This window comes from Lissotriton vulgaris, chromosome 2_1 (genome assembly GCF_964263255.1).
Source record: "Lissotriton vulgaris chromosome 2_1, aLisVul1.2, whole genome shotgun sequence".
Taxonomy (NCBI): domain Eukaryota; kingdom Metazoa; phylum Chordata; class Amphibia; order Caudata; family Salamandridae; genus Lissotriton; species Lissotriton vulgaris.
Window position 1 is genome coordinate 1,983,972,214 of NC_141687.1, and position 23,654 is coordinate 1,983,995,867.

A 23,654-nucleotide genomic window follows, 5' to 3' on the forward strand; every position below is an offset into this window, starting at 1 on the left:
GCGTTTGTGGCGGAGTAACAAACTCTAAATCAGGCCCTTCTGCTCTTTAAAGAGGTGCGCCTTGAACTCTCTCCTAAATTGAAGCAGCGTTGGGGCAATCCTGATGGATGTGTGAGGTTGTTCCAGATCCTGCGTGCTTATATCTATCCGCACCCCTTCATAAACCCAAAATGGAGATAGTTCATTTCCCGTTATTTTCTAGTTCCTCTTCCAGGTCATTCCTCATATCACATTATTAAAGGAGGTAGTGCAGTTTGACGGCCGCTTCGCAGTATCGATTCGCTAACTTGTTGCCTACTGCAGAAGGCTTCCACGCCTCTGCTTCTACTTAGTACTCCCTGATTCTGCCTGGTTATTAGATCTGCCTGCGATCCTAAAGGCTTTTAGCTGTCTGCAGATTTTTCCCGTTTAAAAAGTTGAAGTTATTTTCCTCCCACTGCTTACTCATTCCTTCTTTATTCCAATCTTCTCATTCTGAACTCAGTTTAGGAATTTGATGTAAGAGGTGTTATTCAACTAAGAAGACCACTGGTGGAAAAGGAAGATATTTGTAGCATAAAGTAATGTAAACAGCAAATGTGTTCAGTATCTAAAAATAAGGAAAGGAATAAGCAGGGTTATAAAGTCAGAGGGTGTGCTTATATATAAAAGTACAATCTTTAAGGCTGGTTGGTGTTCAAGTAATCTTCTAAAGTCTAAGCCGATAAAATAGTTTACTCCAGGTGGTTCGTGGTCCTTCGCTGTTATCACGTTTGACAGTGCTTCTCCCAGCTCTTGGGGCCTTTCCTGTCTCATTATTGTAGTTAATGTTTCTTCATTAGAAAATAACTCCTAGATGTAAAGCCCTGTAATATCCTCCAACTCTAAATAAAACATTTAAAATAGAACTAGAATCTGAATTTTTAGATTGAAATTATTACGAGGGAAATTGAATGAAATGCTGGCCTTGGGTACAACCCCACAAGAAAAAAAGGCAGTAAGAAAATGTAAGAGAACAAGAGTAATTAGACCTCTATTTTCTTCTCAACGGGGTAATCGCTTTTTTACCGATATCACTGGAAGATCTGGATGGGATTTTATAATCTGTTGAATTGAGGTCACCGTTTAACTCTTTGCATATAAAGATTTTCCATCTGGTTGTTAACACTCTTTGAACCCTCTTGTTTTGGAAGTTTCCATTGCTTCTCTATATACAACCATTGTGTTAACTCACTGGATAAAGGCTGTTATATTTCCTCTTCTGGAAAAAGTAGGAGCACGTTATTCTATTTCATACAACAGCAGATTTCCGTGCTTGTATTTTCTGCAAAACATATTGAGTGAGTGCGTCTCATCCCACCACCCTAATTTTCTTCAATCCATCTCTTTTTTGGATGTAGTTCAAGTTTACAGCGACTCCTGCTACTAGAATATGGGAAAAACATTCCGAAGATGTTGGCTATGTTCTCAGGCATCATAGTGAAACCTAAAAACTCCATCTATGATCGCTATCCATAGATAAACTTTGTTCACTTCAAGCAAAATTATTTATTTCAAGCAAAATTCCAGACCTAACCACTAGATGGCAGAATAATGCACAGCATATAAATGTAGACAAAGTTCACGGTGCAAAACAATTGTTTTAGGTAATACACTATTTCCTAGACTCAACTTTTATACTGAGTGAAAGGTTTGCGTTATTTATCTGAACTGTGATCTCCGTTGACTTAACTGAGGAATTTAATTCTATCCCTCGACTTGTTTGATTTATCAGCACATATAATTATTTGCATCTCTGCAGCTAAGATAGATGTACTTTGTGGATGTAAGACTTAAAATTGCTGCCACTAATGCTCCAGGCATACTCATTAAGGGCCACATGTAGCAACATTTGCAATAGCGATGACCTAATTGTGATTTTCAGATAATCGCAATTAAGTTATCGCTACTACAAATGTTTGAAACTTTAAGAATTTCATTTAGCGATTTGTTGGTGGTTGCAAATCGACCTAGCTCATTAATATTAATGAGGTAGGTCGCAATTTGCTACCCCCTTTAAATCGCTAAAATCACGGGGATGGTGGCACGCTGGGGTCAGCAGACCACCATATCAGTGATTTCTTTAAAATAAAGCAATTTTTTGTAAATGCAGCCTGTTTTCCGTAAAGGAAAACGGTTTGCATTTAAAAAAAAAAAAGAAAAATGAATAGTTCACCTTCCATTTGTTCTTAAAGTTTTTGCAAGCATTCCCCAAGGGGAAGTGTCCCTTGAGGACCGCTTCCTGTTTGTGAATGGGTGACCACCAACTTGTAGTTGGCGGTGGAATCGAATGTTTTGTGATCGCATTAACGGTCACAAAAAATTCATACATACCGTTACAATTCGGTAAACACTCCCCTTCAAAACACCAGATCGCCAAACCCATTTTGCGATTCAGTAACAGGTTACCGAATCGCAAAATAGGGTTTCATACTTGTGAAAAGCTTTATTTGCCTATTGATTCTGGGGATTGGCCCATTTGTGAACTCAGAAATGCTTAATACATGTGGCCCTTATATTTTAATTCTACCATCTCCTGATGGAACTCCATTAGCTTCCCTTGCTAGCACTGTACCACCTTCAAAATCACGGCCCGCACCACCACTTACCTTGTAGATAGGCTCAGCATAGTTGGTGGCTCGCTGCACCCTGCAGCCACGATGCCATCAGACTGCTGACAAAGAAGGGTAGAAATGTAAAAACAAGGCAGCAGGCCTTTTCATATATGCACCGAGGGTCTGGGTCATCATCCCTGTATCCATCAATAACGCCCCAATGCTGCTCCAAATTAGATGAGAGTTGACAACTCACCTTTTTAAACAACATCGCATCGCAATGCATTAAGCATCTATAACCCAGCAACCTCTCCTGTCACTCATTGACTTTCTCCTCTTATTTGACCCTGTACAGCACTTGCTACCTTTTGGTTAGGTTTCTGCTATAGTATTACTGTATACACACCTACCAACATACATGCATCACCCAACACATGTTGTGAGAGTGGATACAATGAATAGTCAAATTGTGAAGGAAAGCCTGACGTTCATTATGGTCTGCAGCAATGGATCCAATGTACTGAGGGGTAAGTCATCTAATCTATGTCTACAAAGTTTATTGATAGTTAGGGTATACCGTTCATTGTACTGAAATTCCTCAATTTGGTAAGATGCATTTAACTTTTGGGCATTTTTCATTATGGTACTCAAACTTCACTGCAGTTTTGCTTTTGTCTCTCTTATACTTACTTGCTCAGACCTACAGCTATACCACAGTGAGACTCTAGAGTTGATGTTGCAGCGCTGGACCAAACTGGAGCGAGATTTTCGCATGAAGAATGGACGTTATGACATTAGCAAGATTCCAGATATCTATGACTGCATTAAGTACGATGTTCAGCACAACAGCGCCTTGAAGCTGGAAGGCACTGAAGAACTCTTCAAGCTCTCTAAAGCGCTGGCAGACATGATAATCCCCCAGGTAATACTTGCAGCATCGAATATGTTTGGCTGTATATTGAAGGAGTTATAATTGCACACAGAACTGCGGAAATTCACAAGTCTTTCTTGTTTAATGATCATTACAGAGTATTTCAGTTCCCGACTGAAAGGAAAGGGTTGTTTTTGTGGTCTATATTCACTGTTGGTTTAGACAGAACCTACTGCAATTTGATTGCTTTACATTTACACGGAAACCAGTTGAAGACACTAAATGAATTTCATAAAATACACATAGCAAGTCTTTTTTCTTCACTCTAAATTCTGACCATCTTTATGAAGTTAATGATGTGTCACTGCCAAGCATATTTGCAATAAGAAATATGTCACCTCTAGGTCAGTATTGTTATGCAGTTGTGTTTGTTATGCAATCAGTTGCATGTTCTCATAAATCATCCAATGGGCGGTTGCAAAGCAAAATAAAACATTGAACAGTAGAGCATTTATGTACATCCGCTATGTATCTTTCTGTACTGACATATCTTTTCTTCTCAAGCTACAACTTGATATTATCAAGCAACTATGCATTATTCAAGCCATGAACTTAAACAACTAAATTCGTCAGCTATCAGTACACCTGATTGCCTCATAAATTCGCTGGCATACACCGCCATCTCTAATTCAGCTACAGACACCACTTCCAATAAGTATATTCCTCTCCCCGTATCTCAAGTAATTAACGCCAGTGATACCACTGAGATTCTCAATCAATTAGAGGGGCTCTATTTTAATGCTTGGTCGATCCCGGTCACTAGAAGAGGGCAACCCAATAATCCCCAAGGAACTGGGTAACGTAAGTTTAATAGAGAAATGCACCTTGAGGAATTATTTCATATCATTACTCATTTCATGTTATGTCATATATATGTACATCAATTGAAAGGGAACATAAGAAACGTGGTATCTCTGTTCAACTTTATATCACACTTGAAACAAATATATGTTGTGACTCATTACAAAAATTAATACAAAGACTAGGCAACAGAAAACACTACCATATTCAATACAGCTTTTCAGTAGCGTATTATACCGTTGGTACGATATGTATTATACATATATATACATAAAGTGCTCCTGTAACATCAGTCAGCTAATCCATCGATTCATTTTACAAATCCTTTTGTTGGTGATTGTAAGCCAAGCGGTATAAAGGCGTCGACGTTTCGGTCTTTAACGTATAATTCCCACCAAGACCATCCTGGAGAAGTGTGGCTCACTGGTTAGAGCAGGCAGACCCTGAAGCAGAGGTCAGACCCGGGACCAGGGTTCAATTCCCGACGCGGCAGGGTCTTGAGCTCAAATGTCCATGGACTCGATAATTCTCGCTTCGGTGCCTGACCTAATCATGGGTTCACACTCTGCAACTCTGGGCATTAAGTTTGCTTAATCTCGACAACGGCCCCCCCGTGGCGGGATGCCTGGCTTTCACCTTGGGGATGCCCTGTAGGGGCTATCTCACAGGGAAAAGCCAGGACGGGTTCCCAAGGCAAGCGCGGAGATACCCCTTCGGGGGTCGATTCAGGCGCTATATAAGAAACATAATAATAATAATCCTCAGGACTATATGTTGCACAAGATATCTACAAAAATATATACAATATATACACATTAAGTACATTAGATCCAGCCACTTATGTCCAATATACTCTATTGTCTGCTAACATTAAATAACCGTCACCACACCCAGTGTGACAATCTAAAACAATCTACACAACTCACGGCCCCATCGGGGTGTTTAATACTCACGGAACAGGTCTTAATCACCCAAGTCTTCCAATTCAAATAAGGCTTCGCAACAAAGACCAAATAAGTTCAGACGTACTCCTGTATAAGTACAAACATGCCCAATCAGTATGTCCTATGACCAGTTGACCCATAAAATACCATCATAATACTGGGAGCGAAGCTTACCTCCACAATGTTGTCAACAAAGTACGAATCAAAACGGGTATAACTCCGCTGTAGAAATTCTAACGCATACCATCTCATCTGTAAGATAGAAACAGGGGCGTCCACAGTAAGATAATAGTCGAGCCAACTAAGGGTAACACTCAACACCTCTAATACCAACTCGTACCCACAAGCGGTACTTACTTGTATGCCCCGCTAGCGACGGGAAACATTCCTCGTCATTCTCAGTCAGCGTCTACTCTCACCAACTGCGGGAGTACGGACAACAAAACCTCGTGGAGTTCACGCATGCGTATATGGTCAACAACGTGTACAAACTGGCGGTGGCCATCTTGGAAGGGTGAAAGTGATTATATTAAACCCAACACTCGGGTGGGAGCGGTAGAAATTTAAAAATATATTCACTAGATTCACTATACAAATACACCTACACTATAACAATTACTAAAGGATTATCCACATATGGTACCTCTATACCCAAAAGTGAGTGGGACAATGGATGACTACCTAACAGGGGTATAATCCATCTCAAAGGGACCAGTCAAAGAATACCTACATATTTACAGTCAAGATTAAAGATACTTCATAGCCAGAACTCTCACATTATGTGCAGTGACTTCAAATACATCACAGGGTCGCCAGACTATGCCAACCCACATACTGGTTTAACCCATGTTCCATAGTCCTACCTGTCCATATCCATCTGTTTTCTTTTAATGTTAGCAGACGATCTACATTGGTCCTTCTTTTAGAGCCCTTTACGACCTCCAGTACAAACCATTTCATATCTTTCGGGCCATGTGATTTATGAATGAAGTGTTCTACTAGTGGTGCTGTCAGTACCTTGCATCTAATACGTGATTGATGCTGGGCTATTCTTTTTTTCACTTCTTGTGTGGTCTTTCCAATGTATGTCAAACTGCAGGGACATTGTATACAGTAAATGACGTTCTTCGTCAGACAATTGAAAGTGTTTCAACACAACTTGCTTTCCATTTAGCACACATGCTTTTGTTACTGTGGTAGTATCACATACTACACACTGTTCACATGGATAATGACCCACAACCGGTGCCAACCCCCATTGGTTATGTATGGTATTCACGTATGGCTCCCTATAGGTTTTCACCAGATGGTCGCAAAGGTTTCTAGCTCTCTTAAATGCAAATCGAGGGAAACTTAACTGTGGCTCAACTTTCTGTATAAGATGCCAATTTCTTGATATGATTTTCTTAATCTGGTTGGACTCTGTTCCGAAGGTAGTCACACAAGCAATGGTGTTTTCAGCCTTATCCTTTCTTTTGTTCTCATCTAAAAGTGCTGTCCGATCGTAGTACCATGCACGTTTAAGAGCCCATATAACCAATCTATAGGAATATTGTCTGGCACTTAGTTTCAGTTGGAGGATTTTAGCTTCTCTGAAATAATCCTGCCTTTTGGTACAATTGCGTTTGATTCTCAAAAATTGACCAAAAGGGAGGTTATCGCGCAGATTTCTAGGATGGTGGCGTGAGTATTTCAACAGAGTATTACGAGATGTGGGTTTCGTGTAAAGATCTACCACTAGATTGCCATTGTCATTTCTGATGCTAAGGTCAAGAAAATGTATGGATTGGTTACTGTGTTCAGTAGTGAAATGTAAGTTGTTATTTTGCTCATTTAGCCATGCATGGAATGACAATATATGATCCTCCGGACCCTCCCATATTAAACAGATATCATCTATGTACCCAAGGTACCTTTTTATATGTGTTTCAAATGGATTGTTATTATAAATGATCTTATCCTCAAAGTCTGCCACATACAGATTGGCTATATCTGGGGCGAAAATCGCTCCCATCGCCACTCCTTTTCGTTGGCCATAGAAGTCTTAATTAAATAGGAAATAATTGCGTCCAAGAGCTATTTTAGCACACTTAATAACAAAATCCACAGGTACTTGCATAGGGCGGATCTGGGTCTCTAAGACTTTCTCAAGAATGTTCAGTGCCTCATTCTGTGGAATGTTCGAGTATAGACTCTCAATATCCATAGTTACTAGGATGTTATTATTGGGATCGAATGGTACCCCTTCCAAAGCATTTATTACACTAATGCTGTCCTTCGTATAAGATTTAGTAAGTGGCACCAAAGGTTTTATAAAAAGTCCACATACTCCGCCAAGGGTTGCAGTACTGACCCACACCCACAATAGGTCTTCCGGGGGGGGTGTTGTTCGCTCTTATGAATTTTGGGGAGTGTGTAAAATGCTGGAATCGTAAAATCTTTCTTATTTAGGTACTCATATTATTTTTGGCTTAACCACATCCCATCCAGTCCCTCCTTGGTTGTAGTCACCGCTGGGCCTTCACCAGGCGAGGTCGCCCCCACTCCGCTGCTCCTGCCCGCTGCCTGCCTGAGCCCACTGCCTGCCTGAGCCCTGCTCTGCTGCCTCGTTGCTGCCTTGCCTCATTGCTGCCTTCTGTAACTTTCCCCCTCCTGCTGCCTCGTTGTTGCCTTCGTTGTTTTCTTTTTCCCCTCTGCTGCTACACTCGTTTATTTTTCCCTTCTATTTTGCCTGTTTGCCCTCTGTGTACCCCTTTCCCCCCTCTGCTGCCCTCCCCCTTCCTTGTGTCTCCTCCCGTCCGCCGGACGACCCAGCCGCCGCTGAGCCGCCCTCAGACCTCCTTCCCGCCACAGACCTCTGCCGACTCCGCCCCCCTCCTGCCCATTGGCCACCCCGCTCCCGCCACCCAGCTGACCCGCCCTCCCGGCACCTCACTTATGACGCCCCCAGAGCGACCGCGCAGCGGACGCGCGCAGCGGGAGCACCGATTGAGAGCTGAAGGTGCGCCAAAGGTAAGCCCGTCTGCGCCCGTCCGCGCCTGGACCGAGCCCAGCACCAGACCCCCTGGTCCGCGCAGACGCCAGCCCACCCGCCTGACCTACAACTCCACCGAACTCCACTCACTCAACACCGGCCGAATCCCGGGATGCTACCGAGCCACCCCGAGACGCACCCACGGACCCTTCAGCTGCCACTCCTGCAAGTACACCTGCAACCGGACCTGCACTACACCAGCACCCACCAAGCCGAACACCAGCAGCAACCACCTCAAGTGCATCCTGCTCAACACCCGCTCCGTCCACAGACACGCCGTCGAACTCTGGAACCTCCTCGACACCACATCTCCAGACGTTGCCTTCCTCACAGAAACATGGATGAACGCCTCTTCAGCGCCCGACATCGCCATCGCCATCCCGGAGGGCTACAAGATCACCCGGAGGGACCGCACCAACCAGACGGGCGGAGGCATCGCCATCATCCACAGGAACACCATCCGCATCACGACCAACACCGACGACCCCCCCACCCTCGCACCCGCCGAACACCTGCACTTCCAGATCCACACCGACCCCAATACCACCCTCAGAGGCACCCTCATCTACAGACCCCCGGGACCACGCACACAATTCAGCGAAGACATCGCCGACTTAATCAGCCCGCACGCCCTCCCCTCCGCTGACTACATCCTCCTCGGGGACCTCAACTTCCACCTGGAGAACAACAACGACTGCAACACCACCACCCTGCTGGACAACCTCACCAACCTCAGTCTCAAGCAGCTGGTGACCACCCCCACCCACTACGCCGGACACACACTTGACCCTGTCTTCTCATCCAGCAAGGACATCACCTTCAGCCACGCCACCGGACTCCACTGGACGGACCAAAGCTGCATCCACTTCAGCTTCAGAAAGAACACGATCCACCACCACCAGCAACAGGTTGCACGAAGAAACTGGAACAAGATCACAGCCAACCAGCTCGCCGCATCCCTGAGCCAGCACCCTCCCACTAGCTCTGCCAACCCCAGCCAGGCCGCCGCCAACCTCATGAAATGGATCAACAACTGCGCAGACGACCTCGCCCCAATGAGGGCCCCGCCTAACAGGCCCGGCAGCAAGAAAGCCCCATGGTTCACCGACGAACTCAAGAGCTCCAAGATGAACTGCCGAGCCCTCGAGAGAGCCTGGCCAAGAGACCCAACCCCGGACAACATGACCACCCTCAAGCTCGCCACCCGAAAGCACCATCAACTGATCCACGCCACCTAGAAAACCGCATTCAAAGAACGACTGGACATCAACGCACACAACAGCAAGGAACATTTCAACATCGTGAAAGAGCTCTCCAACCCCAACGCCGGAAACAACGACATCACCCCATCTCAAGACCTCTGCAACTCCCTCGTCTCCTACTTCCACAACAAGATCGCTGACATACACAACAGCTTCAGCACTCAACCTACGCTCCCCACGACCGCACCAACGCCCCCCACCACCACCCTCCGCGCCTGGACCCCGATCAGCACCGAAGACACCATCCGCACTATGAACTCCATCCACTCCGGATCTCCTACCGACCCCTGCCCTCACCACGTCTTCAACAAGGCCGACGCGGTCATCGCACCCCACCTGCGGAACATCATCAACACCTCCTTTGACACCGCCTCCTTCCCAGAGAGCTGGAAGCACGCCGAACTCAGCGCTCTACTGAAGAAACCAACAGCGGACCCCACCGAGCTCAAAAACTACCGCCCCATCTCGCTCCTCCCGTTCCCAGCCAAAGTCATGGAGAAGACCGTCAACAAGCAACTGTCCGCCTTCCTTGAGACAAATGGATCCCTCGACCTCTCACAGTCTGGCTTCCGGGCCAACCACAGCACCGAGACCGCCCTCATCGCAGCCACTGATGACATCCGAGCCCTGCTCGACAACGGAGAAACAGCGGCCCTCATCCTCCTAGACCTCTCCGCGGCATTCGACACTGTCTGCCACTGCACCCTAGTGCAGCGCCTCAGCAACGTCGGTATCCAGGAGAAGGCACTGGAGTGGATCATCTCCTTCCTCGCTGGAAGAACACAGAGAGCCCGCCTACCCCCGTTCAAATCAGAGGCCACTGAAGTCATCTGCGGCGTTCCTCAGGGCTCCTTGCTCAGCCCCACCCTCTTCAATGTCTACATGAGCCCCCTTGCGGCCATCGCACGCCAACACAACCTCAACATCATCTCCTACGCCGACGACACCCAGCTGATCCTCTCCCTCACCAACGACCCCGCCACCGCCAGAGTCCACCTACACGAAGGGATGAAAGACGTAGCCGAGTGGATGATGACCAGCCGCCTGAAACTGAACTCAGACAAGACGGAAGTCCTCATCCTGGGCTCCTCGCCCTCCGCCTGGGACGACTCCTGGTGGCCCCCCGCCCTGGGCACCGCACCCAAACTCACAGACCACGCACGCAACCTGGGCTTCATCCTGGACACCTCCCTCTCCATGACCAGACAACTCAACGCCGTCTCCTCGTCCTGCTTCAATATCCTGCGCATGCTACGTAAGATCTACCGGTGGATCCCCACCGAGACCAGGAAGACGGTCACCCAGGCCTCGTCACAAGCCGACTGGACTACGGCAACGCCCTCTACGCCGGAACCACCGCCAAGCTCCAGAAGAGACTCCAGCGTATCCAGAACGCCTCAGCGAGACTCATCCTCGACATCCCCCGACACAGCCACATCTCCGGACACCTGAGAAACCTGCACTGGCTCCCGGTCAACAAGAGAATCACCTTCCGGCTCCTCACCCACGCACACAAAGCCCTACACAACCAAGGCCCGAGATACCTCAACAGCCGCCTCCCACACACCAGCTCCGATCGACCAGCCACGCCCTCGCCGCCGTCCCCCGCATCCGAAGAGCCACTACAGGAGGAAGGTCCTTCTCCTATCTGGACGCCAAGACCTGGAACTCCCTCCCGACCCACCTCCGCCTGACCCAAAACCACCTCGCCTTCAGGAAGCAGTTCAAGACCTGGCTGTTCGAGCAGTAGCGGACCCCCCCTCCCAAGCGCCTTGAGACCCTCCGGGTGAGTAGTGCGCTATACAAATGCTATGATTGATTGATTGATTCAATATTTCCTTTCTGATCATTTCTGTAGGGTCACCCCTAAGTTTGGTGTTGTGGTGTAGTGGAGAGTATTGCTCAGTTGGTGTAACGCCTCCTTATCATAGTCAGGTTTATCCTGTACTATTATGCTCCCCCCTTTGTCGGCGGGTTTGATGCAAATATCATCCCGTTTAGCTAGTACATTCAGTGTCTCATGTTGTTCTTTAGTGAAATTATATTTTACATACTTCCTCTTTTCCTTAAATAGCTGGTCCAACTCAACCAACACCACGCAGCATCGAATATGTTTGGCTGTATATTGAAGGAGTTATAATTGCACACAGAACTGCGGAAATTCACAAGTCTTTCTTGTTTAATGATCATTACAGAGTATTTCAGTTCCCGACTGAAAGGAAAGGGTTGTTTTTGTGGTCTATTTTCACTGTTGGTTTAGACAGAACCTACTGCGATTTGATTGTTTTACATTTACACGGAAACCAGTTGAAGACACTAAATGAATGTCATAAAATACACATAGCAAGTCTTTTTTCTTCACTCTAAATTCTGACCATCTTTATGAAGTTAATGATGTGTCACTGCCAAGCATATTTGCAATAAGAAATATGTCACCTCTAGGTCAGTATTGTTATGCAGTTGTGTTTGTTATGCAATCAGTTGCATGTTCTCATAAATCATCCAATGGGCGGTTGCAAAGCAAAATAAAACATTGAGCAGTAGAGCATTTATGTACATCCGCTATGTATCTTTCTGTACTGACATATCTTTTCTTCTCAAGCTACAACTTGATATTATCAAGCAACTTTGCATTATTCAAGCCAGGAACTTAAACAACTAAATTCGTCAGCTATCAGTACACCCGATTGCCTCATAAATTCGCTGGCATACACCGCCATCTCTAATTCAGCTACAGACACCACTTCCAATAAGTATATTCCTCTCCCCGTATCTCAAGTAATTAACGCTAGTGATACCACTGAGATTCTCAATCAATTAAAGGGGCTCTATTTTAATGCTTGGTCGATCCCGTAGCATGATTTGGAAATATGGAGCATCTTGGAGCAAGAGAAACCAGATATCTATTTTATTAAGGAATCTTGGCTCCATGAACATGCTTCCCCTAATGTGGCAACCGCATTTCCCGCAGAATATCATCTAATTAGATTAGATTAGATGTAGAAACCAAAAAAGGAGCCGGGATTGTGATAGCCACCAGGGAGGGATTTGGCATCACCACTTTGGACACCTCAACCACAGAAATGTCCAAAATTTGTATTTTTAAAATGGACACTAAATCATAAGGAACCTGGAGAAGAGCCTTAGTTTATAGGCCTCCACGCCAGAAAACTAATTTTATAAACCACTTACTGGAAACTATTGCCCCACATGTACTAGCTTCAGAATTTCTTTTCTAATTGGTGATTTAATTATCATGCAGAGCTGTTAACTGACCCAACATTAGTAAACTAGGGGCAAATTTTAACACTCTATGACTAGCCCAGATGGTGGTGGGTCCCACGCATCAGGCTGGCCAAACTCTTGATCCAAAAAATCAATTGGGGAAGTGTAGAGGAGATGGGATGATAGAATCACCCTCCTGAGCTAGACTTGTAAACAATGGGATTCTATCAATGTGAGTGGTGACTAATTTCACCATGTGATTTTGTATATTTCTCTAAACTCGTAAATACACTGCAATGTGAAAATTAGGCCTCTCTGCGGGTGGCAGAATGAGGGCACTGTGTGTTTTTAAAATACCCCTCACACACTATGAATCCCATAGTGTCATTCTCCCATCGTCTTCCAGTCCCTCTACGAGGCGGGGCATGCTTCGACCTACGAGTGACGCGGGAGCACTTATATTTTTGACAAAAGGCTCTGTGATGTGATGAGGATAGTGATATGTGTTAGGGAGTGTAGGGACCCATTTACGTGAATGGTAGTATAAAAAAAGGATTAAAAATTCCCTGGCTAGTCGAAAAAATTAACTTTAATGGTTTCGCAAGCTGGGAACATTAAAATTCCATACCCTTCAGCAGCTCCGTAGATGTGGTCTACGGAGCTGCTGAAAGGTATGGAATAAAGCCAGATTAGGCATGCGGTCACTAACCAGTCAACTAATCACCCTAAGACGCAGGCTCATGAGGCCCTATCATCACGCTTCAAATAGACCATATTAGGTCATTTTTCAAGATAATGTCTCACTAAGGGCCAACTTAAGCCCTGAGGCTAAACCTAGCAGTCAATTTTTGCTGTTAAGTTTTAGGACCATAGGCATTTAACATTTAGTTTAGAATTGAGTATTTTTGTAGGGATCAACAGAGGTCCTGATGAGTAGGCAGGAGGGGTCTGCCTATGAAACATGTCATGTCGACAAAGTAGACCACACTTGTAATTCTACTTACTAACCCCCTTTTTAATGTTCCAGGCTTGCGAAACCATTAAAGTTAATTTTTTCGACTAGCCAGGGAATTTGTAACCCTTTTTTTACACTACCATTCACGTAAATAGGTCCCTACACTCCCTAGCACATATCACTATCCTCATCACATCACATAGCCTTTTGTCAAAAATATAAGTGCTCCCGCGTCACTCGTAGGTCGAAACGCGCCCCGCCCCGTAGATGGACGATAAGACCACAATGATGGGAGAATGACACTATGGGATTCATAGTGTGTGAGGGGTATTTTAAAAACACACAGTGCCCTCATAGAGGCACCCACAGAGAGGCCTAATTTTCACCTTGCAGTGTATTCACGAGTTTAGAGAAATATACAAAATCACATGAAATTAGTCACCACTCACATTGATAGAATCCCATTGTTTACATGGCCAAACTCTTGACCTTTTGTTTACCAACTCAACCAAGGTTGAAGTCGAATCCCCCTTCCCCCTGCTTTGGTCGGATCACAATCGGCTAAATTTCTCTCTACCAATAGACACTAACAAATCCTTTCCAATCACTGAATTCTTATGGAGAAGGCCATGGCGTAAATTTACACTAGCTACTTTTTCAGCTCACTTAATTCTCCACAATTAGTACACATTGAAAACATTGATGATGCTGTAATGGCCGTTGAGGACGCAATCTCATCGGCCTTGAACACAGTAGCACCTTTGTCAAGGGTGAAGGTCAGGCCTAGAGACTCACCCTGGTTCACAGAAGCTTTGAAAGCCATGAAAATGTCTAGTAGGAACGCCTGAGCGTAGATGGAGAAAAAGTACGACCATAGAAGGTTGTCAAAAATACAAGCAGATTCATTGAGTACTTAGATAGCAATAGACACGTCAAAAAGCTGTATTTCATTGACTGGATCAATAAAGCCGCTGACTCCAATACGAAACGTTATAAAATACTAAAGGAGTTTACAACTCCTGCCTCTGCCCAGAACACCAATATACCATCGCTGTCAACATTTTTTGATGAAAAGATCAAATCTATCCATAGATCCTTTCCAGTCTACGATCCAAAAATTAATCCTGATAAAAATTCAGCCACTAATCTGGATCACTTACCCCCTCCTCTTAGAAGAACTCACTATGTTTACCTTAGATGAAGTCTCAATCGCTCTGGCAAAGATCAAATCAGGTTCTCCAGTTGATCCCTTCTCACCACACTTCTTTCCAACTATTGCCCCTGTGCTTAAAGGTAAGATTACTGACCTATTCAATATGTCACTAGCCCAAGCAAAGATACCAGTTGGATGGCAAGCAGCACAGGTCAAGCCCATCCTGAAAAAACCCTCTGCTGATTTAAAGGAACCCAACAACTATTGGCCTATTTTGTTGCTCCCATATTCCGGAAAGGTACTCGAATCCTTGATAAATAAACAACTTACCATCCATTTGGAGAGTCATGGACTCCTTGAACCATCACAGTCAGGGTGCAGGGCATCACACAATACCGAAACGTCTTTGGTGGAGGTGGTAGACAACATTAGAGTTGCCTTAGACAATGAGCAGTCAGCCATGCTCGTCCTGTTGGATTTGTCAGCCTCGTTTGACGCCATTTCACATGGCATCTTAGAATAGCAGCTATTGGAGGTGGGTGTCAGGGGCAAGGCCCTCGACTGGTTCAGAAATGATCTAATGGACCGAACAACCACAGTACGAGTTGGCACCCGGGCCTTGTGCCATCGATCGGTAAGCATAGGAGTCGCTCAGGGTTCTATCCTAAGTCCTATGCTTTTTAATCTGAATGTGACACCTCTGGCCAGGGTAATAGGGTCCTACGGTTTTGAAGTGGTGTCATATGCTAATGACACACAACTACTGATTACCCTAGGCCCTGACCCCTTTGACACAAGGGTTTGTTTTAAAGACTGCATGACCCATATTGTTCATTGGATGTGTACTAATCACTTACAGCTAAACGGATTAAGACAGAGGTCATCCTTTTTGGTAAGGCAGATGAACACTGGTCCAAATATTGGGCCTGTGTCCATCGCCCAAATCTGTAGTAGTAAATCTTTGAGTTATCCTTGACAATCAGCAGTCTATGAAAAGCTATTTTTGTCACATAATCGGCATTTGTTATGGCAGTTTTCAATGGTTTCCTATTGAATCCAGGAAACCGCTGGTCCAGGGACTTATTATTAGCCGTATTGACTATGGTAATGCCCTGTTAGCCTCCATAAATGAGGAGCACTACCCCAGGCTTCAAGTATTGCAGGACACAGCGGCTAGACTAGTGTTAAACCTTCCTGCAAGAGCTCCATCAGGGCCTAGTTTGAAGATCCTCCATCGGCTCCCGATAAAAAAGCGTTGTCGCTTTAAAATCCTTTGTCTTGTTCAAAGGAGTATGTATGGAACTGAGCCACGTTACGTGGCTAAGAAACTAGGTTGGTATCAACCAAGTTGGACGCTTATGTCCAGTTCTAAATGTCTTCTTGCCCCTCGTAGATTCCGCACTGCTAGAAGCGGCGGTCGATCTTTCTCGCACATGCTTTTTGGAACAAACTGCCATCTCATCTCTTTTTAATCGTGGACCACAAGCTTTTTCGAAAAAATATAAAAACTTGGCTATTCGACCAACCATAATTGCTGCTACTCCGACTGTCAGTCTCCACTGAGTTTCCGCTAGCGCCATGAGACCCTATGGTGATATGTGTGCTTAATAAGTTCATCTGACTTGACTTCACTTGACTCCCCTTACCCCCAATTCACAAGGCTATTTCTAGGCATAAGTGCCTGCTGAAAGGAAATTACATTAACAATTTGTGCAGTTTTGTTCTGTATTAATAGTTACATATAAAGTAAGAGTGATTACTAGGTAGAATACTTGGTGAATTCTGCTGTGTATCAGGGTAGTTGAAGATCCTCAGGTATTGTTTGACTCCATTTATATAAAGAGCAGCCAGTGCTTGGTGCAGGTAGTCTATTTTAAATACCGATATGGCTTTGACACAGTAAGCACACAAAGTCAGTAAGCTAACACAGTCTTCATTTCCAGTCTCAGAGACAAGTTCTTCACCTCCTCATACCTCAAAGTCGAAGGAAGTCTTTTGAGTACCTAGAGAGAAGGTTAATGTTTATTTTGAAGACCTTCCTCTTCCAGACCTCTTTCCAGAGCCCAGAGCAGTTCTGGAGCTTCACTTGTGTTTTTTTTAAATTAAAGCTCTACTAGTAATGATGCTGGCTGCCTGGCAAAAGCTACTTTCAGGTAAGATGGTCCACAGGTATATTGGCTAGTGTTATAGGCTTGTGCTATCTGGCCTAAAATTGTTGTCCATCCATCTTTCTCTAGAGAGTTTGGTGGTTCACCCATCTTCATCAAAACTAAACACTAATGTTTGCCGTACATGACAACTGAAGTGTAAGTCAGAAATAGTTGGCCTCATAGGTGCAACATTTTTGCTTCGACAAGTCTGATTCTTTGTGCTGTTAGTGCCACTTGCCTCCCAGGATGGTACATTCACCCTCTGTGGAAAATGACATGCTGCTGTGACTTACCTCCCAATAGTTATGAAAGGTCAGTTTTCCAAGGTCGTCAAAGATTTCCTACATGCCTAAGACAGATTCTGGAGTGTGGCTTGGATACCACCAGCATTCTGGGCTTGCAGCTTTGACACTACACTGGCAGCCCTAGATCTGCTTTGGTGTATTTTCTATGGACATCCTTCCTGCACTAATAATGGATATACCTTTTGATGGGAAAAGACTGTTTGGTAAAAGATTTTTGAAGAATTTCACAACAGTTGCGGCGTGGCTCACTCACTGGGTCTGACCTCCTTAGTCAAGCAGTTCCATCAGGAGTATCAACACTTCAGCAGCATCATCCCTCTGATCTGGTTTAGACCACACAAACATTCTTTTGCAACAACAGCAACAGCTCCAGTATCATTTTTTTCTGCTGATGATGTAGCTTCAGAGCTGGTTTGATTTGCCATCCCTCCAGCATCAGCTTCTGGGTGGGAATAGTGTTACCTACGGTTGGGGATAGTGTTACTCACTTTTTGCCCAAGTGTGAGTCCATCACAGCAGATCTCTGGAATCCTAGCTGATCCTCAAGGGTTATGCTCCCATATTTCTATCCTCTCCCTGGAAATGTTTCCTTCCACTTGGGTGCCATCCCCAATGGAAATTGCTTCCATGTTCCAAAAGTTGAGGGAATGTGGCCTTATACAGATTCAGCAGCTAGAAATGCCATTGACATTTTGTGGAATGCAAGCAACCAAGATGAGTATGACAAATGAATCATGTTCCCTTATATAAAGTACTTTTTCAGAAGCTTCAGAATGCCTGTAGTTGAGATATGTGCACTGATTTAGATTTTCCTCTATCCTCAATGTAGTGTACACAATTTCTGCTGACAGATTTGTCTCACTGTCATACTTTTGCTTGTCACAGTTTATATGATTTATATTTCAGCATCTTCTGTGAAAAAGATTGCCCACAAGCAAGAGTTGTTTCTCTCCCTTAAATAAAGCCTTATCTTATTTCTTTTAAACCCTTATCAGTTTTTTTGACTTCCCACATCTCTTCTGAGAACTTTCTGAACAGTAGAACCCCGATTTTTCAATGCCCTCTCACTGTGTAGAGGTAATTATTTTTTTTGCGTGTACACTTGATTTTATCATTGCTTTTAGGGAAAAATGATTGGAGGTGGATCCTTTTTGTGGATATGGGTGACTATTACCTGCTTGATGTGCCCTGGAGTACATCTCAAAAGATACTACAAGGTGAAATTCACTGGATTCTGGGGGACAATCTAGAGTATTGTAGATATGCATTTCATAATGAATATTTTTGATGGGTAGACTCCTCTACATGAAACAGCTAGATTTGTGCTGGAGTGCAAGCAGATTACTACAGACCAGTGCATTTTTAGGTTCTGTATTGCGGGTACTGACATACATTCCACAGGACCCAGCCTCTCAACCCACTCACTCATCTTCCTCCTCCTCCTTAAACAACACCCTTTTCCAGCTGGTGGCACCAGAGCTTATCAAGATACCAAAGGGAATGGGAAGTGTAGGACAGTTCCCTTTCTGACATGGTCAACCCCATTGTTTGCCTGGTATTGGATGCAACCTGGCTGAAGTGCACTAGGTTCCTGCTGACCAAGTCCCCAGTACCAGTGTTCTGTTCCGAAAAAAAGGAACCTGTGCAAGTGTTCCACAATTGGCAAGACCTTTAGCACCCCCTGCAATTCCCTAATATATGATTTTGCTGGTACCTAGGGCAGAGGTACTAAAGAGGGTTCCGAGGGGCTGCAGCATGTTTTGTGCCATTATGAGGTACTCACCACCAAACTCATGCAGACTGAAAATGCAGTCCGTGTGAAATGGTGCAGACAAAAGTGAAAACACAACATGCCACATACCCTGTGTGACATATCCCTCAATACTGTATGCAAAATATGTAGGTCACCCCTACAGCAGGTCTTACAGCCCTAATTAAGGCTGCATTAAATTTCATGTGTGGACATATCTGCATGAGCAGATATGCGTCTGTGCGGTCTAGTTCAATTGCTAGATAGTACACGTGGACATTGAATCTATCTTGAGTACATGTACTGGGCACTGGTCATTACGAGTTTCCCAGATGCATGACCGCTTTATTGAAACACATGCTGTTTGGTATCAAACACCTTGTCTTGATAAATCCCTACTGATGCTAGTAGTGGATTTATTAAAACATGCACCCAGAGGGCATCTTAAAGGTGCCCCCTGAAAACCTACCACCCTCTAGTGTAATAGCTAACTGGTGTAGGCAAGCCTGCCACCACCGACAGGTTGTTGACCCGCAGCAGGTGAGAGCCCATGCTCTCTGAGGGTAGAAACAATGCCTGCTCTGGTGGAAGGTGTTGTCACCTCCTCAAGCAGGATAGCTAGTAATCAGCATATCATGGCAGGAAGATTCAAAGACCTCTGCCGCCTTCGATATGCAATTCCGGCTTACCCCAGACAGGGGCAATTCCACCCCATCCCAGTGCCTATATGGCACCAGGACAGGTGAGAAATTTAGGTAGTCAGAAGGTGTGTGCACTATCAAGTTAGTTGCACTCCTAAGGTCGCCTACCTCCACACGAAAAGTAAAATTCCACCATCTTGGTTTTTAGGGAAATTATTAACAGTGAGTTAGGGTTATGCCCACTCCCCACAGGAGATGGTCATATTGGGGGTGTAGTCTTTGCAAAGGTAAGGTGCTCATTGACAAGAAGAAAACAAAAAAGAGTGTAGAAAGCGAGAACTAGAGACCAGCTGCGTGCTTATGGCGCCAAACCCTGCCTGCCTGCACCTGTCCTGACAATTGTGATAAACTGACTCGTCCTGCCACTATGCAGCTACCAACAACCCTGGTGGACTGCCAGCACTTGGCAAATTGCCAGAAATATCCCTTGGAGCAGAGTAGCCACTGCACTGCAGCTTACCGACACCAAACAGCAAAGAACGGTCCACCATTCTGCCATTTCTCAGTCTCATCGACACAGCAGCCACCCAGAAAGAGGCATCCATGCTCCAGAAGGTCAGATCTATCTCCCCACCTAGTAAGAAAACGCCAGCACCAACCAGAGCTGCACATTGTGAGAAGTTGGCCTGATATATGATGCTCACTAATTCTAGTGATCACCTTGTATCAGTCCAAACAACCCTTATGGTGATTGGTTGTAAGTCAACCTTAGACCAGCTATCCTAATGGTAGCATGGACAAAGCAGTCTTAGGCTAAACTCTTTTGGCATGTGGAGCCAGCTGTTTTACCACATATAACCCCTTGAATACCAAATGAAAGGACACCACACCGGTAGTTATGAAAATAAACACGATATTTATTAACTAACAAACACCTCTGTACTCTTTATGAGATCAGAGGGCTAAGCACATGACAAGACTCTTAGGAAAAATTTGTTTAAGTCGCACAATTACAATGTTGCCCTAGGGGCACAACAAACCATATACTAAGTAAGTGGAATGTGAAAGTCGATAGAAGTAATGGAGCTGTCCAGAGGCTGTAGGATCGCTGGGACTACACTATCCTAACTTTAAGTAAGTAATAGGAGGCCCACGGAACGCGTGTGCAGAGTGTGAACTCACACGCGAGATGCGTAACAACGTCTATGGACAGTACAGTTCAAGTAAAAGGTGAGTACGGACAATCCTGACTAGTTAGGACTAAAACGACTGTGGAACTGGACACTAGGAGAGTCAATCTACCCTTGAGCACCGAAATGCTCTTGTTACCTCACCCACAGGCTACGGGTGCGAAGTTGTGTCGGGTTCCGGCGGTGAAGTCTATGGAGCCTGAAAGAAAAGATGCTGCAGGCGACCAGGAGGAAGATGTCCGGTGTGATCCAAGGGTGGATCAGTGAAGAAAAGAACCTGAAAGCAGAGGGGACAATGTTCAAAGTCACTAGCCAGTGACTGGAGTGGAACCAGGAGTGGAACCAGATGTCGTCGTTGCGATCAGGTGAAGAGTGGACGCTTGTCTCGGCAGCCACGTGGACCAGCAGGTGTCTTCGACGACCAGAATGGAGGCACGAGCTGTCCCACGCAGGCTCTCGCTGTCTGCGGTGTCGGATCCGGATTTGGAGTCAACAGGCCTTGGCAAAGGCAACCCACGCGGTGAGTGGAAACGGCGTCTAGAGTGGACCAGGAGGGTACTTCTCCTTTGCAGGGAAGCAAGGGCCAGTCTGGAGCAACCAGACCAGCAGATTGGATTTCAAGGTTCGTCGTCTAGGAGGTCACTAGCCAGCCGGCAAGTGACCAGACAACGCGTCGAGCAGCAAACAGGCAGAAGGGCCCCACGCAGATCTCGTGGATGCTGGAGGGCTGGTCTTCAGTGCAGGAGCTGCTCGGGGTCGGGGCTTCTCAGTCCCCAAAGCACTTGGTCGAGGTTACCTCAGAAGTCGTGCTGGAGCGAAGTGCTGCTTCTTCCAAGATGGCCGGTCCCACGTGTCCCGTCGCACCCACGGATCTCAGCTGTGCTGCAGATGTAGGTAGAGGTCGTAGAGGCCTGGGAATCTGGGTCTCGTCGGGCTCTGAAGTCTGGATCCTCGAGGGAAGACGACAAAGGGAAGCCGCTGGACGCTGATGGTGCCTGCTTGTGCAGGGTGGACACTCCTTGCCCACATTTCTTCAGTCTTCTTGGCAGAAAGTCGAAGTCCAGAGTTTCTTCTTGTAGAGTTTCAGTTCAGGATTAATCTAACTCGGAATGGAACCAGCTCCTACCTTTATCCTGCTAAAGGGGGCTGTACTTTCACTAGGTCCCTCCTATGGGTTGGACCAGGAAGGGGGGTGGTTACACCCCCTATCCTTTGTCCGGTCTTGCGCCAGAGCTGGGGCTGGAGAGTCCCAGGAACTGGTTTAGACCGGTGTATGCACAGGGACACCTTGTGTGCCCCAGGCATGTCTCATTCCTTTCAGCCCTGTCATACCCAATGCACAAAATCCTGTCTGCGGTGGTGCTAGCACCTCCCAAGGCAGGAAACCCTTTGTCCAAGCCTCCCTCGCTAGAAGGACTCCCAGCAGCAGAAGGTCAGACTTGTGTCTGTGGTGGCAGCATCCATTTTGTGATGCTGAGGCTCGGGTTAACTTTAACCGGGGTTCACAGTTGGGTACATGTTGTGTCCCTCTAAAAGGGTGGAATGCTACCCCCGTCGCCAGAACTGGCGAGGGGGTAGTATTCCAATTCGTATTACACCTTACTCGACATGTTTTGATAATGCTATGCCAAAGTTAGCAATAACCGCGAGGATTATAATGCACTTAAGAGTATATGGTATAGCGTTATCATGGAAACAGCTAAAGGACTTGGTTCCGAAAGCTGCAGACAGGCTCAGCTCATGCCAAAGCACGATCTCACATAATTCCAAGCACTCTGCCTACAGGATTGTTAAGGCCTGCCATAGGAGTGACTTATAGGAGTATATGTGTCCATTTTAGGGTTAGATATAGGTATACTATATCTAAAGCAAAGGGTGATTACACCACCTTGCCCCAGCTTCTTGATCCGCCAGTTGTGTCAGATTTGGAGGGCCAGCCAGGGGTGGCATAATACATGCTGCAGCCCCTGGTAGGCCTTGGGTTCACTTATGCCCTGGGTACCTATGGTACACTGTACAGGGACTTACAAGAGTGACCCAATACCAATTGGTAAATGCACCTAAGGCACATGGATGTCAATTTAGAGAGAGAACAGCTAGGCTGTGGGTCTGATTAGCAGGCCACAGGGAAAGTCGTAAACCAGTGAAGCATAAAGCAAAAATCTGGGGTGACCATAGGATTGCAGATCCTACTCTCCTACACACATCACCAATACCCAGGTTACTCAACCCCTTGCAGCAACCAAAGCATGTTTGACTTCATCCAGACTCCCGACAGAGCAGCCGTTGAGGGACATCAGCACCACAGAGACCCACTTTGAGAGTAGCCCAGCTGCCCTGCTTTTGTCCCCCTCAACTGGTAAAGACAGACAACCGTAAGTGCCCATGACGCACAAGTCCAGCCGACCTAGCCACTCTGCACCCGAGCTCCCCAGTCCGGGTTCCTGAGAACTGACTTTTCTTCCTTGCTACCAGGGCTCTCACGTACCGAGCCCCCAGTTGGGAGCTCCCGGACTGGTCCTCCTCTGCAGTCTGTTTCTAGGTGGACCCACTCTCCTTTGGTGAAGTGGGCAAAACTATCAACCCGACCCACACCTCTTCAACCCGGGCACTCTAGGGTAGGCAAAGACGACTTGCTGTTAGTTTTTGGGACCACGGCCCCCTACCACATTAAGTCCTGAAGAGGACCCCCGTAAACCTATTGCAAGTGATTGCATGGAGTATATTCATTTTCCCCATA

General features: G+C 45.8%; 1 protein-coding gene across 9 annotated transcripts in view; it reads left to right on the top strand.

Annotated features, from left to right (window-relative positions):
• Window positions 1–23,654, top strand: part of PPIP5K1 (diphosphoinositol pentakisphosphate kinase 1) — a 1,319,084-nt gene that overhangs the window by 891,706 nt on the left and 403,724 nt on the right. For all 9 annotated transcript variants that reach the window (XM_086958191.1, XM_086958195.1, XM_086958197.1 and 6 more), the window contains one exon: window positions 3,272–3,495. In XM_086958191.1, coding sequence (XP_086814317.1) covers window positions 3,272–3,495 — 224 coding nt within the window. The remainder of the gene's footprint in view (window positions 1–3,271; window positions 3,496–23,654) is intronic.